This window comes from Sardina pilchardus, chromosome 4, assembly GCF_963854185.1.
Source record: "Sardina pilchardus chromosome 4, fSarPil1.1, whole genome shotgun sequence".
Taxonomy (NCBI): Eukaryota; Metazoa; Chordata; class Actinopteri; order Clupeiformes; family Clupeidae; genus Sardina; species Sardina pilchardus.
Window position 1 is genome coordinate 11,514,892 of NC_084997.1, and position 20,271 is coordinate 11,535,162.

Here is a 20,271-nt window from a genome sequence, read left to right on the forward strand (position 1 = left end):
ATATCTTTCAAAATACTAAACTGTGATGTGCGGTGCATCATGTGGCAATGTGGTAAAAACCCAGAAACGTATAAACGAAACCCCTAATAGAAATTGTAATGAAATGTAAACTGAACTAACCAATGGGGTCCATGATCTTCACTGGATCAGTGGCAGCACTTGGCTGGCCAACACCGGCCTTGTTCTCTGCTCTGACACGGAAGATGTACTCCTTGTTCTCCACAACATCAGTGAGTGTTGCAGTGCGATCTGAAGCCTTGGTCACCATTGCAGCTTCCCACTTCACAGCGGTCCTGTCACGGAGCTCAATTACGTAGTTTGTGATCTCAGATCCTCCATCAGAATGTGGAGGTTCCCAGGAGACAGTGGCACCATACCTATTGACGATTCCAACCATAACGTTCTGAGGAGCATCAGGAACATCTGAAACAGAATAATTAAAGACAATGAATATCATTTACATCGAACAATCAGACTTACATTAGGTGCTAAGTACAGACGTCTACCATATGAATATTATCTTACCAAACATGTTCTTAGCCTGAACAGGTTTGTCCGTAACAACGGTTTCTCCATGTCCGACTCTGTTGCGAGCACAGACGCGGAAGAGGTAGAAGTTGTCCCTGTTCAGTCCGCCAACACAGTATTCTGGAATGTCAGCACGGTCAGTAGCCACAGTCCATGTCTTGCGTTTGACATCTCGTCTCTCCACAACATAAGCAATGATCTTGCTGCCACCATCGTTCTCTGGTTCCTCCCAAGCAAGGCTGACCTCTCCATCAGAGGTGTCAACCACTTGCAGGTTCTTGACGGGCCCAGGAACATCTGGGGGAAAAAATAATGTCATTAGAGTGAATGAGCAGCCAATGGACCTTTAGCACCAAAGAACATAATCTCAGTTTATAGGATGGAAAAATCTAAAACTGCAATAGTCAAGTGTAATTACTGATTGAGTTTTGTTAAATGTTTCAGATGAGACTCACCAATGACATCCAGATTGATGAAAGCCTCTCCCTTTCCATGTTTGTTCTTGATCACGACCTTGTAACGGCCCTGGTCTGCCTTCTTGGGGTCTTTCAGTCTGTAGTCAGTTCTCTCTACAGAGGTATCGACGTTCTGGAATGGCAAGCTGGAGTCATTGAAGAACCACTCAGCCTCAGCACGTGGGTAGGCATTATATGGAACAGACATGACAAAAGGCTTTCCAGCATCTGTCACCAGGTTCTGGTCAGTAGTTTTGATCTTTGGCACAGCTGTGGAAGTGAAAACGCAAATACATACAGTATGAATCGTTTGTTATGCTGCTTAATATGTGTGACTTCATTATTACTTATAACAATCATTACTATTTTATTATTATCTTACATACATGTATATGGTATAGTGGATAATGCTTTTAAATACCAGGTGAATGCAAGCATTAGAACAGACCAAATAAATCAACTAGTACATACCAGCCAGCTCAAGCTTGGCTCTGGCATCCTTGTCTTTGGCAACGATTCTGTATTCTCCCTGGTCACGAGGTCTGATTTCACAGACTTGGAGTCGATGAACTTTGCCCTCGCTCAACATCTGGTACTTGTCACCTTGGACAATGATCATGTTGTTCCTCATCCATTTGACCTCCACCCTGTCTTTGTTCAGCTCAGCCTCAAACACAATATCTGAGCCTGGAGGCTCAAACACATCTGCAGGAGGTCTAACAATCTCCACAGGGGTCTCTATAATGAAGACAAACACAAGAATTGCTGTGAGCTTGACAACATATTTAGAAGGGATGACGAGGGAATGCCTTTAAAATCGATTGTTCTTGCCTTCAACAAAGAGTCTAGCCCTGGTTCTTCTTTCCTCCACACCACAGGCATATTCACATTCATCGTCGGGCCTGCAGTTCTTGATGAAAAGACTGCATTTCTTTCCGTCCTTCGTAAATCTGTACCTAAAGGCCAAGACAGTAGAATGAGTAGATTGTCTAATCTGATCTGTACAGATTAATCCTTCTCTTCTAGCATTTCAACAGTTAAGAGTCAGCAGATAAAAATGGCCTTACCTTCGTCCTTCACGGATCTCTCTGCCATCTCTATACCACTTGACGCTAGCTTTCTCTTTGGACAACTTGCAGCAGAACTCAGCCTCCTCAAACTCTGTGATGGTCTGGTCCTTGAGCTGTCCAGTGAAGTCAGTAGGTGCCTCACTGATGATCAGCTCGGCTGTTGACTTGTCGGATCCAGCCACGGCGGCGTATTCACCTTCATCATTCATGATGCAGTCTTTAATGGTGAGTGTGTGCTTCTTGTTGTCCACCCTGTACAGGATACGCTTGCTGAAGGTGATCTCCTGACCACCCTTCATCCATTTCACTGTTACATTTGGTCTGTTCACCTTGCATGTGAATGTGATGGTCTTCTTCTCCTGTGTTTCACAGTCCTCAAGAGGCTCAATAATCTTGAGCTGTTCCTCTGCACGCAAAAAATGAAATGGAAGACACAGTTATCAACACAGAAGGATATGCTGAAGCAACAGCGGCACTAGAACAGACCTTATTTGTTGAGCTCTGGTATTGAAAGTACGATGCATATCGTATCATATTACTGTATTGTACAGTATATAAATGAAAATGTATTTACCTTCTACAGAGACTTTGCAAGAACAAGAAGCTTGTTCACCACGCTGGTTTGCCAGTGTTATGGTGTACTCAGCTTCATCTGCCTTTTCAGCGTTCTTGATTCTCAGGGAGAAAACGGTGTCCCTATGAGTCATGATGAATTTGCCACTCTCAAATATGGTCTCATTATTTTTCAGCCATTTTGCTTTGGCTCCATCAGAGTTGACCTCACAGTTGAGAGAAATCTCCATTCCCTCCTTCATTGGTGTGTCTCTGAGAGGTGTGACAATCCTGAGTTTCTCTGTGAGAAGATACAAAATGTTGAAAAACAAAATGAGACAATTTTTTTGGGTGGAGACTATTTGAGACACATTGATAGTTTCATGGGAATCATTCAATGCCTACCAATTACAGTCAGGTCGGCTGATGCCTTGACTGTGCCAATGAAAGCGGTGTAGCCTCCCTCATCCTGATGCTCACAGTTCTTGATCACGAGCGATCTTCTCTTGCCGTCACAGACAAAGTCATACTTATCGCCTGCCTGAAGTTCCTTGTCACCTCGGAACCATTTGACCTCGTGTGTGTCTTTGGAGACGGAACACGAAAACTCTGCCTTTTCACCTTCAACCACCTCCTGGGGCTTTGGCCTGGAGATAAACTCAGCAGCCAGTTCTGGATAACAAGATTTTTTTTTTTAAGAAGTGAATTCTATCAAAACACATTCAAAAGTACAGTATATTCGGAGCTATACAACAATACATGAAGGTAAATGTTTTACCATTGAGCTTCAGATTAGCTGATGTTTTAGAGTTAGGTAGTCTGCAGTTGTATTCTCCGACATCATCCATGCGCAGATCCTGAATGATAAGGATCCTCTTGCGGCCATCTTGGATCTGCTCGTATCTACCACCCTCAGGCAGCTCCTCGTCACCTTTGTACCAGACGACCTCTGCACTGGCCTTGGATACTTCACAGATCATTTTTACACTGTCTGTTTCTGTTCCCTCAACGTTGGACAGATTCTTTGAGAATCTTGCCTCCTCCTCTGTAGAAATGACATGTGATCATGATTCATTAATAATTTAATAGTTGTTTATTTAAGCAAACAAACTAAATGATAGAAAATGACTCCTCACCAACTACAGTCAGCATGCCAGAAGTTTTGGCAGTCCTTGCATCACATTCGTATTCAGCTTCATCATCAAACACAGATTTTGTGACAACAAGAATACGCTGTACTCCCTTGGCAATGATTTCATACTTCTTTCCCTTTCTGATCTCACTGCCATCCTTGAACCAGCGCACCTAAAACCAAGAAAAATAAGGGTGAAAAACAAAAAAAAAAAGAGAGACAGGGATCATCTGGGTAATTGAATCTGTTGTATAAGATTTGATATATTCAGACCTACCTTAGCATTCTCACGTGACACTTCACACTCAAATCTGGCAGATTCCTTCTCTTTAACCTCAACATCATGAAGAGGCTTGGAGAACTCAACATGGGGTGCTGGAAATATGAACAAATAATGATATGAACTATCTTATACCTACATGGCAATTTGGTGCTTTTATGTGATGAATAAAATACTCCTCTTACGTTCAACACTGAGGAAGGCAGAGGTCTTAAACTCCTTGGCATCACATGTGTACATCTTGGAGTCATCGGGCGAGCAGTCCTTGATGATGAGCCTCCTGATACGGCCTTCGGCCACCATGTCATACTTCTTGGTTTTGCGGATTTCCTGTCCCTCTCTCAGCCACCTGACCTCTGCATTGTCCCTGGACACTTCACACTCCATGGTGGCAGTGGCCTCCTCCTCAACCGTCTGGTCTTCCAGAGGTTTGCTGAACTCAACGGCAGGTTCTGTGAAGAAAACAAATTAGAAGTTGCTGGAACTATGGCATATGACAAATTACCTCTTTTCAACAACTCTGCTGTTTTGTCATAAGCAAGACTTACAGCAATTTTGAGTTGAGTTGATACACATTATGGTCTGTACATTTGATACTGATTAGGAGCCAATTAAATGAATTAAAGAGTTTAAAAACACAGACATACCATTCACAATGAGTTGTGCCTTGGTCTTGAAATCCTTTGCTGTCATCAATATCTCTCCAGCCTCAGACAGTTTAACATCTCTGAGTGTGAGTGTGTGCAACCTGCCCTCTGACCTGGCCACAACCTGTTGATAGCAAATCATTAAAAATTAACATTTTTACCCGACTACTTTTTTATTGTCACATCTCAAGAACACTGCTCTTTATTCATTTGCCAACTTAGAACTGTTGCATGAAAGTAATGTCTACCCTAAATATTCATTTCATTCATTCATTCAACATTTGTGCAGCAGTCACACACACACACACACACACACATACACACACACACACACACACACACACACACACACACACACACAAACACACTAACTTAGGGGGTTAAAAATAACTACAGGAACGCTGTCAGGGCTAAGCAGTTCACTCTTATCAGAGAAGCCTGCATCATGGACACTCCTGCTGTCATGATAGGCCCCACAGGCAGCCCTTATATGCAGAAAACGTAGGTGTCAAAGAATAACAGAGCCCATCAAATGTTGTGTAGTTACTGTAGCTACATGCTCTCAATATTTTCCAACACAAATTAAAAATGCTTTCATATCAGATCACCTGCACTAACTATCATTCCATTCATACGCAGTACCATGACTTTGTTTCATAACAATATGGGGTAGGTGAACTTACTCTGTCACTCGGCTCAAGTTTCTGTCCGGCGAGGACCCATTCAACAGCTATTCCCTCGAAGGAAAGTTCGCATTCAAAGGTGGCCGTCTCCCCAGCAGTGACTGTAACATCCTTCAGAGGCCTTGTGGCGCTGACTGTTCGTGCTGTGGAATGTGCAAAGGACATTTTAAATCACCTCAGTTGTCCCCAGTCAAAATGGCAAATCTGTGATCGCTGATGTACATCACTTCTCCTGCTTCGACCAGCCAATTGCTCTGGAATTTCAGGGCATCCAGAATAGCTGTGCACTCCACACTTATCACAGAGAAGGCTTCTCAATTAGCATATTCATCTGTCTTACAATGCATTTGGTCAACTTGGATGGGCATGCTGGACAGTCTGCCAATCGTCTTCTACCTACTCTAGATAAGGAATGGTGCCCCTAAAATAGCCCTGACACCGGATTGGCTACTAACTTATCCCTGCCAGGCTGTCTGCTGCTGTCACTCAACATCCTGGAGAATTTTCCTGGAATTCCAGTAGAAATGAACTGATAGTAATGAAATTGATTCAGTATACTTGCTATAGAAAATCTATATTTAAGATTTGTGTGCATGTGTGTGTGTGTGTGTGTGTGTGTGTGTGTGTGTGTGTGTGTGTGTGTATGGGTGGGTGTAGAAGAGAGAGAGACAGAAAGAAAGATAGAGAGAGAGGAGGAGTGAGGGTAAAGTTAGTATGTGGCTGTCTCACCTTTAACTCTAAGCTGTGCAGTAGACTTAGCATTGGCAGCCGAGAAATCCACTGCACCAGCCATGTCCATGCGCACATTGTAGAGGATAAGGATATGCTTCTTGCCTTCCTCCTTCTTCTCAACATCCTGAAAAAATATAACAAAAACAGAATTAATCTAAATTTCAGCCAAAAATTCATTAGACTGTTTATCATTTCTTTCACATTGTGAGAACATGTATCACATTGCCTACAGAAGTCAAATGTGAACTATAAGGAGGTAACAAGCTAGACACTTACAGCAGACTGGTGCAGGGTTTCTCCCTTGAGCTTCCAATTGCCGTGGACATCTTCCTCAGAGATCTCAGTCTCAAATCGGGCAGTTTCTGTCTCTGTTACCTCAACACTGTACAGGGGGCGCACAACCTTGATGTCACGATCTGTGAAGAGGTAAATAAACAACAGAAAGATCATTGAACAGAACTGTAAGCACAAGGATGTAAATAAATAATTAAGTACATAAACTGGGCAGTTCATTACCTTCAATGTTCAGCCTAGAAGTGGTTTTGTCTGAGCCACAGTCGCAGGTGTATTCACCAATGTTGGCCTTCTCAGCCTTCCTTACTGTAAGACTACGCTTCTTTCCATCTGATTTAATTTGGACGCTCTTGGAGGGCACAATCTCCTTGCCATCCTTGAACCACTTAACCTCAGCAGAGCTCTTGCTGACTTCACACATGAGCACAACCTCATCCCTCTCCACTGCAGTATAGTCTTGCAGTTTGTTGGTAAAGTAAACATCTCCCTCTGAAATACAAACATTCACAGGAAATTAAAATTACAATATTTGAATTGTACAATGTTATTATTATCATTTAAACCCAGTTGTTTTGGTTATGGAAAACGTGTTTAATTTCAATCTTCTGCTATACACACAATCTACTCTAATATGTTACTACCATTTACAATGTTTGTCATCATACTTCACATACAGGAAAACAGATTACGTTTGTATTTCTAATATTTTTCACTTGAGTTTATCCAAGATACAGATACCAAGAATCCATAAGGCATTTTAAGACAACTTGAGACATACTGTACAGTATCTTAACCTATCATCTAATAAAATTGAAATTAGTTAGAAATTAGAAATTAAATGTTCACCCAGAACAGTGAGCATGGCCTCTGAGGTCTTTCCAAGAGCCTCTGCTTTAATCATGGCAGTGTCATCAATGGACACTTCCTTGAAGGAGAGGGTGTGGACCTTGCCAAGCTCTGACATGTGCACCAATTTGGTGGGGTGCAGACGCTTGTCGTTTTTGTACCAAGCCACCTGGATTTTCTCATGGGAAAGCTCAATTTTGAACTCTGCAGTCTCGCGCTCCTTCACGGTTACATCCTTGATAGGCTTGACAAACTCAAGACGAATGCCTGAAAAGAACAATTTAATCAATATTACTCACATCGAACACATACCCTAATAACTACTGAAACAACAGATATTGTCAGCTGTTTTCACAATTTAAAATAATGTCAGCTACATACCTTGAATGACCAGTTTTGCACTGGTTCGCTTGTCCTCAGCCTCAAAGGTATACTTGGCCTCATCCTCGTAAGCAGCAGCTTTCACCACAAGAATGAACACCTTGTCCTTCTGTTGGATCTTAAACTTGTCGTCAGCTTCCAGCTCCTGCGAGCCTTTGAGCCAGCGGAAGGTTTTGGGTACTCTGGACAATTCAATCTCAAACGTTGCTTCATCTTTCTCGTATACGTTCACATCGCTCAGAGGAGTGATGAACGTGATTGGAAGTTCTGTAAATTAGACACAAAGGCAAATATAATTCAACACTTTTCAAGTGGCGTATTATGGCTACTGGACTGCCAGGCAATCAATATGGTAATTCCTTTGTATGTGATGTTGTACCTTTCACTTTCAGATTGGCGGCACACTTGGCATTTGCGCCCTGGAAGGCGATCTCTCCAGTTTGGGCCACCTTGCAGTTGTACAGTGTGAGAGTGTGTTTTACGCCTTCCTCAATAATTTCCACCTCCTGTTGAAAAGGAGAGGGAAAAAAACGAATGCATTAAGCCTGTTCATAATATCACTGACACACTGACATAACTCAACAAAAGTAAATGTACTGTAGGTAAGGGTACATAATCAGCCAGACTTACAGAGGATGGAGTCAGGACTTCTCCCTTCAGTTTCCATTGGCCATGGACTTCATCTTCAGAAATTTCAACCTCAAAGCGGGCTGTCTCTCCATCAAAGAGCTCAACACCATACATGGGCCGAACAACTTTGATGTCACGTGCTTTGATAAAAGAAAAGGTAAAAAAAACCCAAAGACGTTACAGCACTGTAACAGCACTCACTGTAAATTAGCAGTTGTTGGCCAAGTTACAGTTTGATTACATGCTTACCTTCAATTTTAATGCTGCAACTTGTCGTGTCTGTCTCACAGTCACAAGTATACTCTCCCTCATCTTTGCTTTCCACCTTCTTAATTGTCAGAGTCCTTCTGTTGAGTTCGGCTCTCATTGCCACCATCTTGGAGGCCTTAAGTTCGGTCGTTTTGTGGTACCACCTCACGGGGACGTCTTTACTCAACTCACAGTCCAGGGTGACTTCATCTTTCTCGACTGCTGTGTAATCTTGCAGTTTGACCACAAAACGAGCAGCACCCTCTGCAATACAGAAAATTGACCTTAGAAAATAGTAATTCTTGTAAAGTGCTGTTCGTTTCCAGGACTGCAGCCAGGATATTTACATGACATCTGTGAAAATGCTTTTCCAGATAGAGCAACAAATTAAGAATGACATAAATCAAGAAATCAATCAAAACAAAGGAACGAAAAAATAGAAAGAAAGAAACAGAAAAACAGAGAAAAAATACAACAACAAAAACAAGGTTACCTATGACCTTCAGGTTGGCAGTTGTAGATATTCCTTTAGTCTCTGCCTCTGCCTTAATTTGGCAGGTGTCATCTAGAGTGACATCCTTTATTTCTAATACATGTTTCGTTCCTTCAACATGGCTTACCACCGTTCGGCTTGGGTGGAGTTTTATTTCATTTTTGTACCATGTAATGGGAATATTCTCATGTGAGAGTTCAAGCTCAAACCGAGCAGTTTCAGTTTCCTTTACAGTTTGATCCGACAATGGTGTGACGAACTTGAGCCTCATGCCTATAATGCATTGATTCAGGGCATAACACATACATTTAGGCTTACTTATCCTAAGGATGATATAAAACTACAGTGGATATTAAACATATAGAAATACATTATGTTAATTAATAATGAAGAAATAATCTAATTATTGCAGTATTTAAAAATAGTATGTAAAATGTACTACTCTTTTAAGCTTTTAAGTCCAATGAAGCAAACAAACTGCAACATCAGAAAACTCACCCTCCACAATAAGATCGGACGAAGACCTTTTGCCCATGACTTCAATTGTGAAAGTTTCCTCATCATCAAACTCACACTGGTTTACAACCAATATATGTTTAAATCCATCATCAATGATTTCATATTTAGTGGAAGATGTTATTATATCAGTGCCTCTAAACCACATGACCTTAGTCACTTCCTTATTGAGGGTACATTCAAACTTTGCCTGTTTCTTTTCATGCACAGAAATATTCTCCAAAGGCACTGTGAAGGCGATTTCCAGCTCTGAGAGGTGTGAATAGAAACAGTCCTCAGGGTTATTTCAATACTTCGTGACAGTTTGGTTTCAGGTTGCCTTGAGCAACAGCATATTTCTTGTGGGTATATACACTTACCATTGACAGTGAGCACTGCACTTGTTATGGCATTCAGAGCCTGGTAAGACACTTCACCAGCTTGATCAAGCTGGACATTTTTTAGAGAGAGGAATCTCTTTGTTCCCTCCATTCTGATATCACATGTCTGATGAACAAACAGAAACAATCAAACAGAGCACATTATTTTCCCATTTATGTCAAAGTACATAATTATGTTTCTTCTGGGAAATTAATAGATAGCAATCACAAAATAAACCTTACCGGTGATCTAGTCAGAACTTGTCCCTTGAGTTTCCATTCTCCAGGAATATCATCCTCAGAGATTTCACACTTAAAGTGAGCTTCCTCCTTCTCAACAATTTCCACACTTTCAACGGGCTTCAGAATCTCAGCCTCACGTTCTGAGAACAGGTAATTATACCGACAGTATAAGACCATATCCATTTGAGACCTTTACAACAACAGAAAAAGACAGAAACACATACTAACCTCCAAGTGTCAGCTTTGCAGCATATCTACGTCCCTCAACTTCCAAGGAATACTCCCCAATGTCATCAGGGGACGCATTTTTGATGTTCAGAGTGATCTCTTTGCCATCCTTAATAACCTCAGTCTTGTCTGTGGGATCTTTTGGAATTTCTGTGTCTCCATGGAACCACTTCCAGTTGGGAGTCTCCTTGAAGAGCTCACACTTGAAGGCAGCACGAGCTTTGGGTTTGACATGCTGATCCCTCAGTGGCTTTACAATCCAGTCTTTGATGATTTCTGTGAGGTAAATATAGATCATTTTTTAAGGATTACGAATGAAAGTGTGATTGTAATGTCATATGCTAATAAAACCCTGCATTTGGGAATGTTGCAGCGCAATACTATATTGTCATTGAAGTCACATTCTTACCGATTACTTTGACATCTGTCTTGGTGGAAATGTCAGCCACTTCGCAACTGTAAACACCGGTATCGTCTTCATCACTTTTTTGAATTGTCACTGCATGTTGCATTCCGATGACATTGATATGGACCTTTCCAGTTATTGGTTTCAGTACCTCTCCATTCCTCTTCCATATCACGTCTCTCTCTTTGTTCAACTCACACGTAAGGTACAGAGGCTGACCCTTGAGAGCAGATGTTTCTTCTTCAAGAGTCTTAGTGAACTTAACTGGCAGCTCTGTAATTGCAAAGAGTAAATAATCATTACAAAACACTTTCATTAATAACCTGTATATTAACTGAGCTTTTCAGAGAATTTTTCAACTTTGTTTCTAAAAACTTACCTTCAACAATCAGCTTGGCAACAGAAGTGGCCTCTTTGCCTGCATTCTTGGCAACACATGTGTATTCACCAGCGTCAGCAAGCTGGACATCAATGATTGTCAGCTTACGGTCCTTGCCGTCAGAAGTGAACTTGTGCTTGGGACTCTCCCTCAAGTTGCTGCCGTCCTTCATCCATGTGGTTACAGCAGTGGAGGGGGTCAGCTCACACTCAAACACAGCAGAGGCACCAACATCAGACTCCGCCTCTTTCAGCTCAATATCTTTCAGTGGTTTGGTGAACTTCAGCGGCACTGCCTTCAGTTTAAAACCAGCAAAAGCTGGCTCCTCAGGAGGTGGTTTGCCTGCACCAGGCTTCAGTCCTCTGCCTCTGCCACCCTCACCAGGGGATGGTGTTTGTCTCGCTGAAAAAAGGATATGTATATAGATATACTTAAATCTGCCTATATTGGTCATTGTGAATTGCATTTTGCAAAAAGATTTTTAAATACTCACGTTTCAGTCCTCTACCTCTACCTGGACCAGCATCATCCTTTGGCGTTCCATCTATAGAATAGAGTTGATTACCATATATCCAACTCCCAAATCATGGATGTTGAGAAAGCCCAGCAGATATGATTGCACTTATGAACACATTAGTAAGCATTTTTTCATGACATTAAAAGACCATGGAATGAAAAACAATGATGGTGGATATTTCTTTATGAATGGAGATTACGAAATGGAACACCAAGGACGACACAAACAATAACACAGTCATGACAAACAACACAGTTATGACACAAACAACAGAAAAGGTGAGAACAGAACGTCACAAACAAGGTTTAAAAAGATGAGGAGATGGAAAAATGAAAATTTAGATGGATGAATATTATTGGCGATGAAATGTGTCCATTGAGAGCGATGAGGAGTCAGTGTTGATATTTTTCAGCCAAACTCTCACCTCGCCTCCCACCAAATCCAGGAGTCTCAACAGCCCCCTCTTCCAATTCACCTTCCCAGTCATCACTTGGAGCAAGTTCCCAACCCCAGGAATCCTCTTCCTCCTGTGCTTCTGCCTGAAGTTCTTCAACCTCTTCTTCGTTCTGAGTTGAAATCTTTCTCATCTGCACAACTGAAGGTGACAATACTGCTGTTGCAGGCAACTTATCTTTCTCAGTCTTTATGGCTTCTTCTAATGGTGAAGCTTTCTTTGGAGCTTTTTTCAAAGTGACAGACTCAATTGAGTCCTTGGGTGAGACCTTCTTTGGCAACCTTTTGATGTCACCACTTGGTCTTCTCTCCACTGGAACAGATTCACCTGCTTTTGGTTTTAATTTCTCAACCTGTGGTGAAGGCGTCTTTTTTAACTCAATTTTCTTTGTGAGTTCAACTGGCTTCATGGTAATTTCTTCTTTTTCCTTTGAATCTTTGCACAATTGTCCAGCCTTTTTCTGTAAAGCTGGCTTATCCTCTGATCTTGGGCTCACTTCAGTTTTCTTCACAGGACTTACTTTCTTGGGAGTTGGCTTTTGCTCTGGTTCGCAAGGTAAATCTTCCTTTTCAGTAATCTCTGACTTTTTGTCTGGTGTTGCAAGTTTCTCAACTTTCATGGGTTGCTTCTCAGATTCTTTCACTATTTCATCTTTTGGAGGTCGATCATCTCGCTGGAAGGCAATGTGCTCTTGTTCCTTCTCAGGGGCTTTCTTCTCTGGTTTTAATTCACCACTCTCTTGTTTACCAGGTCTCTCAACCGGCTTCAATTGGGCTATTTCCTGTTCTTTTTCACTTGATGGTAACTTAGTTATTTTCTTTGGTGCTAAGCCTGGAGCCTTAGGTTCATCATCCTTTGGCGTTTTAGCTTTCTTAACAGCTGCCTTTTCTTCTACTTTCGGAACTTCACTTACTTTATCGGAAACTGGAAGTTTTTCAGGAGCAGTATCTTTAGGCACATCTGGCTGTATTTTTTCTGCAACAGGCCCTTTGATTGTATCGCCTTCTACTGACCTTTCACTCTTTTTGAAAGTAATAGGTTCTCTTTCTTTGGACTCTTTAATACTGTCTTTTCTTTCTTTATCAGTATTTTGCTTAGCTGGTTTATCAAATGGCTTCAATTTGACTATTTCCTGTTCTTTTTCACTTGATGGTAACTTAGTTATTTTCTTTGGTGCTAAGCCTGGAGCCTTAGGTTCCTCATCCTTTGGCGTTTTAGCTTTCTTAACAGCTGCCTTTTCTTCTACTTTCGGAACTTCACTTACTTTATCTGAAACTGGAGGTTTTTCAGGAGCAGTATCTTTAGGCACATCTGGCTGTATTTTTTCTGCAACAGGCTTGATTGTATCGCCTTCTACTACCCTTTCACTCTTTTTGAAAGTAATAGGTTCTCTTTCTTTGGACTCTTTAATACTGTCTTTTCTTTCTTTATCAGTATCTTGCTTAGAGGGTTTATCAAATGGTTTCAATTTTACAACTTCCTGTTCTGTTTCACTAGATGGTAACTTTGATATTTTCTTCCGAACTAAACCAGGAGTTTTGGATTCCTCCTCATCTTTTGGTGTCTTGCGTTTCTTGATATCAACCTTTTCCTCTACTTTTTCATCTTTGGAAACAAAAGACTCTTCTTCTGTGCTAACCTCCATCAACTGTTGCTTGGCTGGAAACTGGTCACCTTGCTCTGTGGCTGGCTTATCTTTTAATGTTATCTCACTTCTATGGAAAGTGGCATGCTCTCTATCTTCACTTTTAATTGTTTTCTCAAACTCATGTTCATCTGGCTTATCAGGCTTAGCAAATGGCTTTAGCTTAACTGTTTCCTGCTCTTGCTCTTTCAGTGGTAGTTTGGTTACTTTCTTTTTCACTAAGGATGGGGTATCAGGTTGGTCTTCTTTAAGAGTCTTCTTCTGAGTTTTCTTGACATCATGTTTTTCCTCAGTCTTCTCAACCTTGGCGGTTCTATCCACCACATCTGATGATTTCTTAGTGGCAATCTTAGGAAGATCATCTGCAATTTTACTCACTTGTACTTGTTCTTCAGTTTTCTTCTCCAAAGAACTTGACATGGTCTCAGTTCTCTTAGTAACTTCATATGGAATAGGGCTCTCCTCTGATTCGAAGCGACTTGTTACTGTGACTCCAGATACAGCCTCAGAATAAATCTCTGTCCTTTTTTCATAAGTTTCAGTTTTTTCAACTGACTTGAGTATTATTCCAAGCTGTGTCTGCTCTTCAACATGTGGAGGCTTGATCATTTTTTTCAGTGAAATGACTTCATGTTCCTCTTCTTGGCCCTTAGATGCTATTTTCGTAACCTTCTTTAGAGTTGGTATTTCAAATTTCTCTTCTTCCTCAACACGAACTTTACCCTTTTGTTTTGCTTTTTCTGATAATTGTACACAAAAAAATGACACAACGGTTGAACACTGACAAAACAGCACAGTTATACCAAAGACAACACAAACTAAAACAGACCAAAAATATTTACCATCATGACAAACAAGCTACTAAAAACACATAGACAAGTGACATAATTGATATATTCCACAAATATATAGACAAACTAGATGCTTGAATTTCAGAACCGGTTCAGTATTTGAATAAATAAAATAACATCTATATGTGTTCTGTATGTCTATATCAGCATCCATGCATGTGGATATGAAGATTTCAATTGCAGATATTATCATACCTTTCCTGACTGGTCCAGGGGCCTGTGTTGCATCGCCCGGACCTATTTCCAAAATTAGAGAAAGTTTAATAATTTCAGAAATCACAGACATTTTCACCAACTGGGTAGGATTCCTGTGAAGCTCAGTAAGCATTGTGTTAGTTGAAATTAGTACAGTAAAAATGGCGCACTACTGATTTAATTCTAGTTGTGCAGATCAATGCTTAAAGTGGATTTCTTAAAGATAATCATTAAAATCAAAATAGGTATTAAAACTTCTGCAAAAAAGCAAGGTGAGTTCTTCAAGAATTATTGAAAGATAAGTGAAGATGCTATGTACAGTAACAGGTGAGGAAGCTATTTGAGTAAAGAAAAAAATAAAGAAAAGCAAAGAAAAAAATAAGACTTTCATCAAGACATTCGTTAGCTTGGAAAATGACCTGAAACATGTAACAAATACATACACCACACAACAGACAAGTAGACAAAAACACCATAAGAATAAGATTATACCTTCTGGAGGGGAAACCGTCTCTTTCATAGGAATTTCTGTTGGTGTCTTAGGTGAAGCTTTCTTCTCCACAGGAGTCACTTTGAAGAGAAGTATGCCAAGATATAATGGGTACATGCAGGACATGACTATACAGGTAAAGACTGGTTATGGGGATTATGTAAGTTTATGAATCTTACACACTGACAAAACAAGACTGTTTATGACAACAAATACACACACAAACACAGACACAACCACATACAGTATGCACACATTGTATACTCTCACAATCAAGAGTAAGACATCAAACAAATCAAAAAGATTTTCCTTGGTGTTTCATATACCTTTTTCAATTTCTTCTGAAACAGGTGTTTCAGCTTCAACAGGTACACTGTGGTCTAAGAAGATTGACCATACATTTTAATAACACATTAAGAAAGAGGATCTAAACAAAGACAAACACAATATAAAGAGAAGACACATGGACACTACACAAGTATTCAAAGAAACGTAAATAAACAAATCAAGGCAAAAATGTGTACAAAAATATATATAATAAAGAGTTAAAAGAGTGGATTCATAAGAATGATGATGACCATGTAATGAAGAAGAAATGAAGAAGAAAAAGAGGAAGACTGTACGTCTAAGAGTGCAGCCTAAGCTGCCTTTACAAATACCTTTCACAGGTGCAGTATGTTCTCTCAATGAATTTTTACTTCCTTCGGTTAAGGGTCTTCCTTCAATGCTTGTTATTTCACTGTGAGGAGACTTTTGAAGAACCTTCTCACTCTTTTTGGAGACTGTTGATGGACTGGACCTAGTCGCAAAACTGCCGACTGTGTCGTCCTTTTCAGGGAGAGAAGGTTCTGTTCTCAAGGTAACAGGCTCTTTTGAAGAGTAATAGTCTTCTTTCTTCTTGGTTGAGTCTTTGGTTTGTATAATAGTCCCTCTCTGATTTTCTTTACCTATGTCTTCCTTGCGAGATATGGTCTGTTTCTCCTGTTCTTCGAGAGAAGCTATTTTCTCTGTTTCAACAGTCATACTGTACTGGACTTTTTCTTCACTGACTAAATTCCCTGTTGCAGACAATTTAACTACTGTTTTTTGACACGCTGCTGTTTCATGGATAATTTCTTGAGGTACACCTGTTTTTTCAGCCTTGGCTTCAACTTTGAATTCTGCCTCAGGTTCAGTGTTTTGGTACTTTTTGGGGGATTCCTGCTTCTCTAACACTGTGTCCTCAGACTTGACTTCCGATTTCAATATTTCCCTCGGCTCAGTCTTCTCATCTGTTTGGTAAACTGATTCTTGAGCCATAGGCTCTGCCTTCAAATCTGCCTTAGCCTTTTGGTATTCTTTTAGGAACTCTTGTTTCTCTATAACTGTTTCTGTAACCTTGACTTCAGGTGTCCATTCTTCCCTACCTTCATCCTTGTACTCTTTGGGGTGCTCAGTTATTTTATGGATGGTTTTTTGAGCCTTGACCTCAACTTTGACTTCTGCCTTAGCTTTATCCTTGATTAACTGTTTTGGGTATTCGACTGTTTCATGGATGACTTTCTGCTTTAAAACCATTTCTTGAGCCATAGGCTCTGCCTGCAGCTTAGCCTTTTGATATTCTTTTGGGGACTCCTGTTTCTCTACGACTGTTTCTTTAACCTTGACTTCAGGTTTAATTTTTTCCCTACCCTCATCCTTGTATTCTCTGGGGTGCTCAATTGTTTTGTGAATGGTTTCTTGCTCTAAACCTACCTCCTGAGCCTCGACCTCAACTTTGACTTCTGTCTTAGCTTCATCCTTGATGAACTGTTTTGGGTATTCAACTGTTTCATGGATGGCTTTCTGCCTCATAACCATTTCTTTAGCCACAGGCTCAGCCTTAAGCTTAGCCTTTTGGTATTCTTTTGGGCACTCCTGTTTCTCTATGACTGCTTCTTTAACCTTGACTTCAGGTTTCCATTCTTCCCTATCCTCATCTTCATTCTCTTTGGGGTAATCAACTGTTTTGTGGATGGTTTCTTGCTCTAAAACTACCTCTTGAGCCATTATCTCCACTTTAACATCTGTCTTAGTTTCATCCTTTAGGAATAGTTTTGGATACTCTATCGTTTCATGGATAAGTTCTTGCTGTAAAACCACTTGGGTAGACATCACTAATGTGCTGTCATCTGACAAATCTTCAAATGAGTCTTTGAGATCCTTCTTCTCAATTACCAAAGACCTTTCTTCAATTCTTGCAGAAGTTGTATTGACTTTGAAGATGTAATAAACGCAAGATTTCACCATGAAGCGGTGAAAACAAACAGACAACATAAAGGGACAACATATTATTATCATAAGGACAGTACACTTAGTACTAGGCAAATTAGGCCTGTAGATAATACATTAATCATATCAATAGTTTAACTAAAACACTGAAGTACTATACACAGTCTGGGTGAATTCAATCCATAAGATGACTGAATTCAACTGAATAAATGCTTTGACTAAACTGCATAACAAATACAAAATGGACATCTATAAAGTATATCAGTGGCCTCAATCCTACCTTCAGTATGAGTTATCTCCGTGTCCTTTTTAGGTTTAGTTACATCTATTTTCTCTGCTGGCACTTCTGTCTTTTTTAATTCAATAACTTTGAGACAGACAGACAGACAGACAGACATACAAACAAACATTACAGGGATAAAGAGACAAGAGGAAAATGGAGCACATACCAAAACACCATGCATAAGCTCAAAGAGCATTTTAAAGAAAGAGGAAACACAATGTGTGCTTTTTAAGATTACACATATGCGCACTATGCGTGCAATATTCATACAAAAGAGGATACTAAGATCAATAAAAGATGCATAAACACTAAAAAAGATACCTGTTGGCTTGGGAACTTCTTTTGGAGAAACAGATTCTTTTTGTTTCAGTGGTTCTATCTTAGGTTCCTCTGGTTTAGCCCTTTCTACCTTGGGTTTCTCAACAGGTGAGGGCACAGGTTCTTTTGGTTTTGTTGGTTCTACCTTTGTGGTAGGAACCAGAGGAACATCTTTTTGCTTCACTGGTTCAACTTGTTTCTCGACAGTAGCAGGTTTAGGAACCACTGCTTTTGGTGGCTCCACCAGCTTTTCAACTGGTGTCGAGACATCTTTTGGGGTCACTGGTTCAACCTTTTTTACAACAGGGATCGCCTTAGGTTCAGGCTTTGGTGTTTCCACCTTTGGTTTTTCAGCTGGTGTAGAGACATCTTTTGGGGTCACTGGTTCGACCTTTTTTGCAACAGGGATGGCCTTAGGTTCAGGCTTTGGTGTTTCCACCTTTGGTTTTTCAGCTGGTGTAGAGACATCTTTTGGAGTCACTGGTTCAACCTTTTTTGCAACAGGAATGGGCTTATGTTCAGGTTTTGGTGTTTCCACCTTTGTTTTTTCAACTGAAGTAGGAACAGCCTCTTGTTGTTTGATGGGTTCAGCCCTCTTTGTTTCAAGAGGCATAGGTGGTGCATGCTCCACCTCTGTTTGTTTAACTGGTTCTACCTTCTGTGTCTTTACAGCAGGTAGCGGTACCACCGTTTTTGCTGTCTCAACTGGTGCAGGTGCTGGTTTCTCAACAGGGAGTTGCAAAATGTCTTGCTGTTTCAAATCTGTTGCAACTGTTGTTTAAAAGAAACATTTGTACAACTGTTGTTGCCTTTTCCACCACAACATATACCTAGTCTTACTGTAAAGACCTCAATGCATTATAACATGCATAAAAGGCATAAGAATTTAAAGAGAAGAAAACTTTGACACCACAATGATAAGACAAATCACATGCAATAAAGAGTAATTAGCAAGAGAATAAGAAACCACAATGTAGAATCAAACAAAGAATGATTCTACACATAAGAGCAAATATAATACTAATGCTCTTAAAAAGGCAATACCTTTAGGTGAAGCAATTTCTGGTTCAACTTGTTTCTCCACAGTAGCAGGTTTAGGAACCACTGCTTTTGGTGGTTCCACCTTTGGTTTTTCAACTGGTGTAGAGACATCTTTTGGGGTTGGTTCAACCTTTTTTGGTTTTTCAGCTGGAGGAGAAATTGGCAGGGAAGCCACCTCCTTTTTAGTACCTATAGGTGGCTGCTTTGGAGCTTCTTGTTTCTTGGGAGCTTTTGGTGCTTTTGAAGAATATGTGTTTAAGAGGCGAGCAGACACACTCATTAGCAAGTGAACATAAACCATTTACCAGACATACACAGGTATGCCATTTAAGCACAAAAGAAAGATTGCATACTGAAAAATACATTGACAAATGTACTTTGACAAAGAGAATGACATTACACATAGTTGAACATACATAATCAAGTAAAGTTAAACACAAACTATTCAAGAAATACATAAATACAAGGAACACAAACACATAACAGGTAGAACACATAGGAAACATTCCAACAATACCTTCAGTAGCTGAAGCCTTAGGTTCAGGTTTAGGTTCGGCCTTAGGTGCAGCCTTAGGTTCGGCCTTAGGTTCGGCCTTAGGTGTAGCCTTAGGTTCGGCCTTAGGTTCGGCCTTAGGTGCAGCCTTTGGCTCTGGCTTGGGTTCGGCCTTAGGTTCGGCCTTAGGTGCAGCCTTTGGCTCTGGCTTGGGTTCTATTTTAGGCTCAGGCTTTGGTGCAGCCTTTGGTTCAGTTTTGGGCTGAACCTTAGGTTCAGGCTGTGGTGCAGCCTTTGGTTCAGTTTTGGGCTCAACCTTAAGTTCAGGCTTAGCTGCAGCCTTGGGCTCAGCCTTAGGTTCAGCCTTCACTTCCACCTTAGGTTCAGGCTTTGGTGGAGCCTTTGGTTCAGGCTTTGGTGGAGCCTTAGGTTCAGCCTTAGGTTCCAGCTTAGGTTCAGGCTTTGGTTCAGGCTTGGGCTCAGCCTTGGGAGCAGCTGCGGGTTCAGGCTTGGATTCTACAACTGGCTCAGATGGTGCCTGTGGTTTAAATTCCATGGCTGGCGATACAAAAAGTCATTAGCAACTAAAACACCAGTAAAGAGAGAAAAGAGATGCAAGTAAGAGTGACCA

General features: G+C 40.7%; 1 protein-coding gene across 1 annotated transcript in view; it reads right to left on the reverse strand.

Annotated features, from left to right (window-relative positions):
• The window catches only part of LOC134078306 (titin-like), a 143,195-nt gene that overhangs the window by 75,305 nt on the left and 47,619 nt on the right, over window positions 1-20,271 (reverse strand). Inside the window, 32 exon segments of the mRNA XM_062534132.1 lie at window positions 121-423; window positions 526-825; window positions 984-1,253; window positions 1,455-1,721; window positions 1,815-1,939; window positions 2,051-2,459; window positions 2,628-2,906; window positions 3,011-3,277; window positions 3,384-3,650; window positions 3,742-3,910; window positions 4,015-4,112; window positions 4,203-4,469; window positions 4,665-4,788; window positions 5,348-5,490; window positions 6,077-6,203; window positions 6,356-6,495; window positions 6,596-6,862; window positions 7,220-7,486; window positions 7,601-7,867; window positions 7,980-8,106; window positions 8,231-8,370; window positions 8,480-8,743; window positions 9,848-9,974; window positions 10,091-10,230; window positions 10,319-10,594; window positions 10,728-10,997; window positions 11,104-11,505; window positions 11,597-11,647; window positions 14,766-14,807; window positions 15,258-15,335; window positions 19,151-19,384; window positions 19,665-20,198. Of these exon segments, the coding sequence (XP_062390116.1) occupies window positions 121-423; window positions 526-825; window positions 984-1,253; window positions 1,455-1,721; window positions 1,815-1,939; window positions 2,051-2,459; window positions 2,628-2,906; window positions 3,011-3,277; window positions 3,384-3,650; window positions 3,742-3,910; window positions 4,015-4,112; window positions 4,203-4,469; window positions 4,665-4,788; window positions 5,348-5,490; window positions 6,077-6,203; window positions 6,356-6,495; window positions 6,596-6,862; window positions 7,220-7,486; window positions 7,601-7,867; window positions 7,980-8,106; window positions 8,231-8,370; window positions 8,480-8,743; window positions 9,848-9,974; window positions 10,091-10,230; window positions 10,319-10,594; window positions 10,728-10,997; window positions 11,104-11,505; window positions 11,597-11,647; window positions 14,766-14,807; window positions 15,258-15,335; window positions 19,151-19,384; window positions 19,665-20,198 (7,041 nt within the window).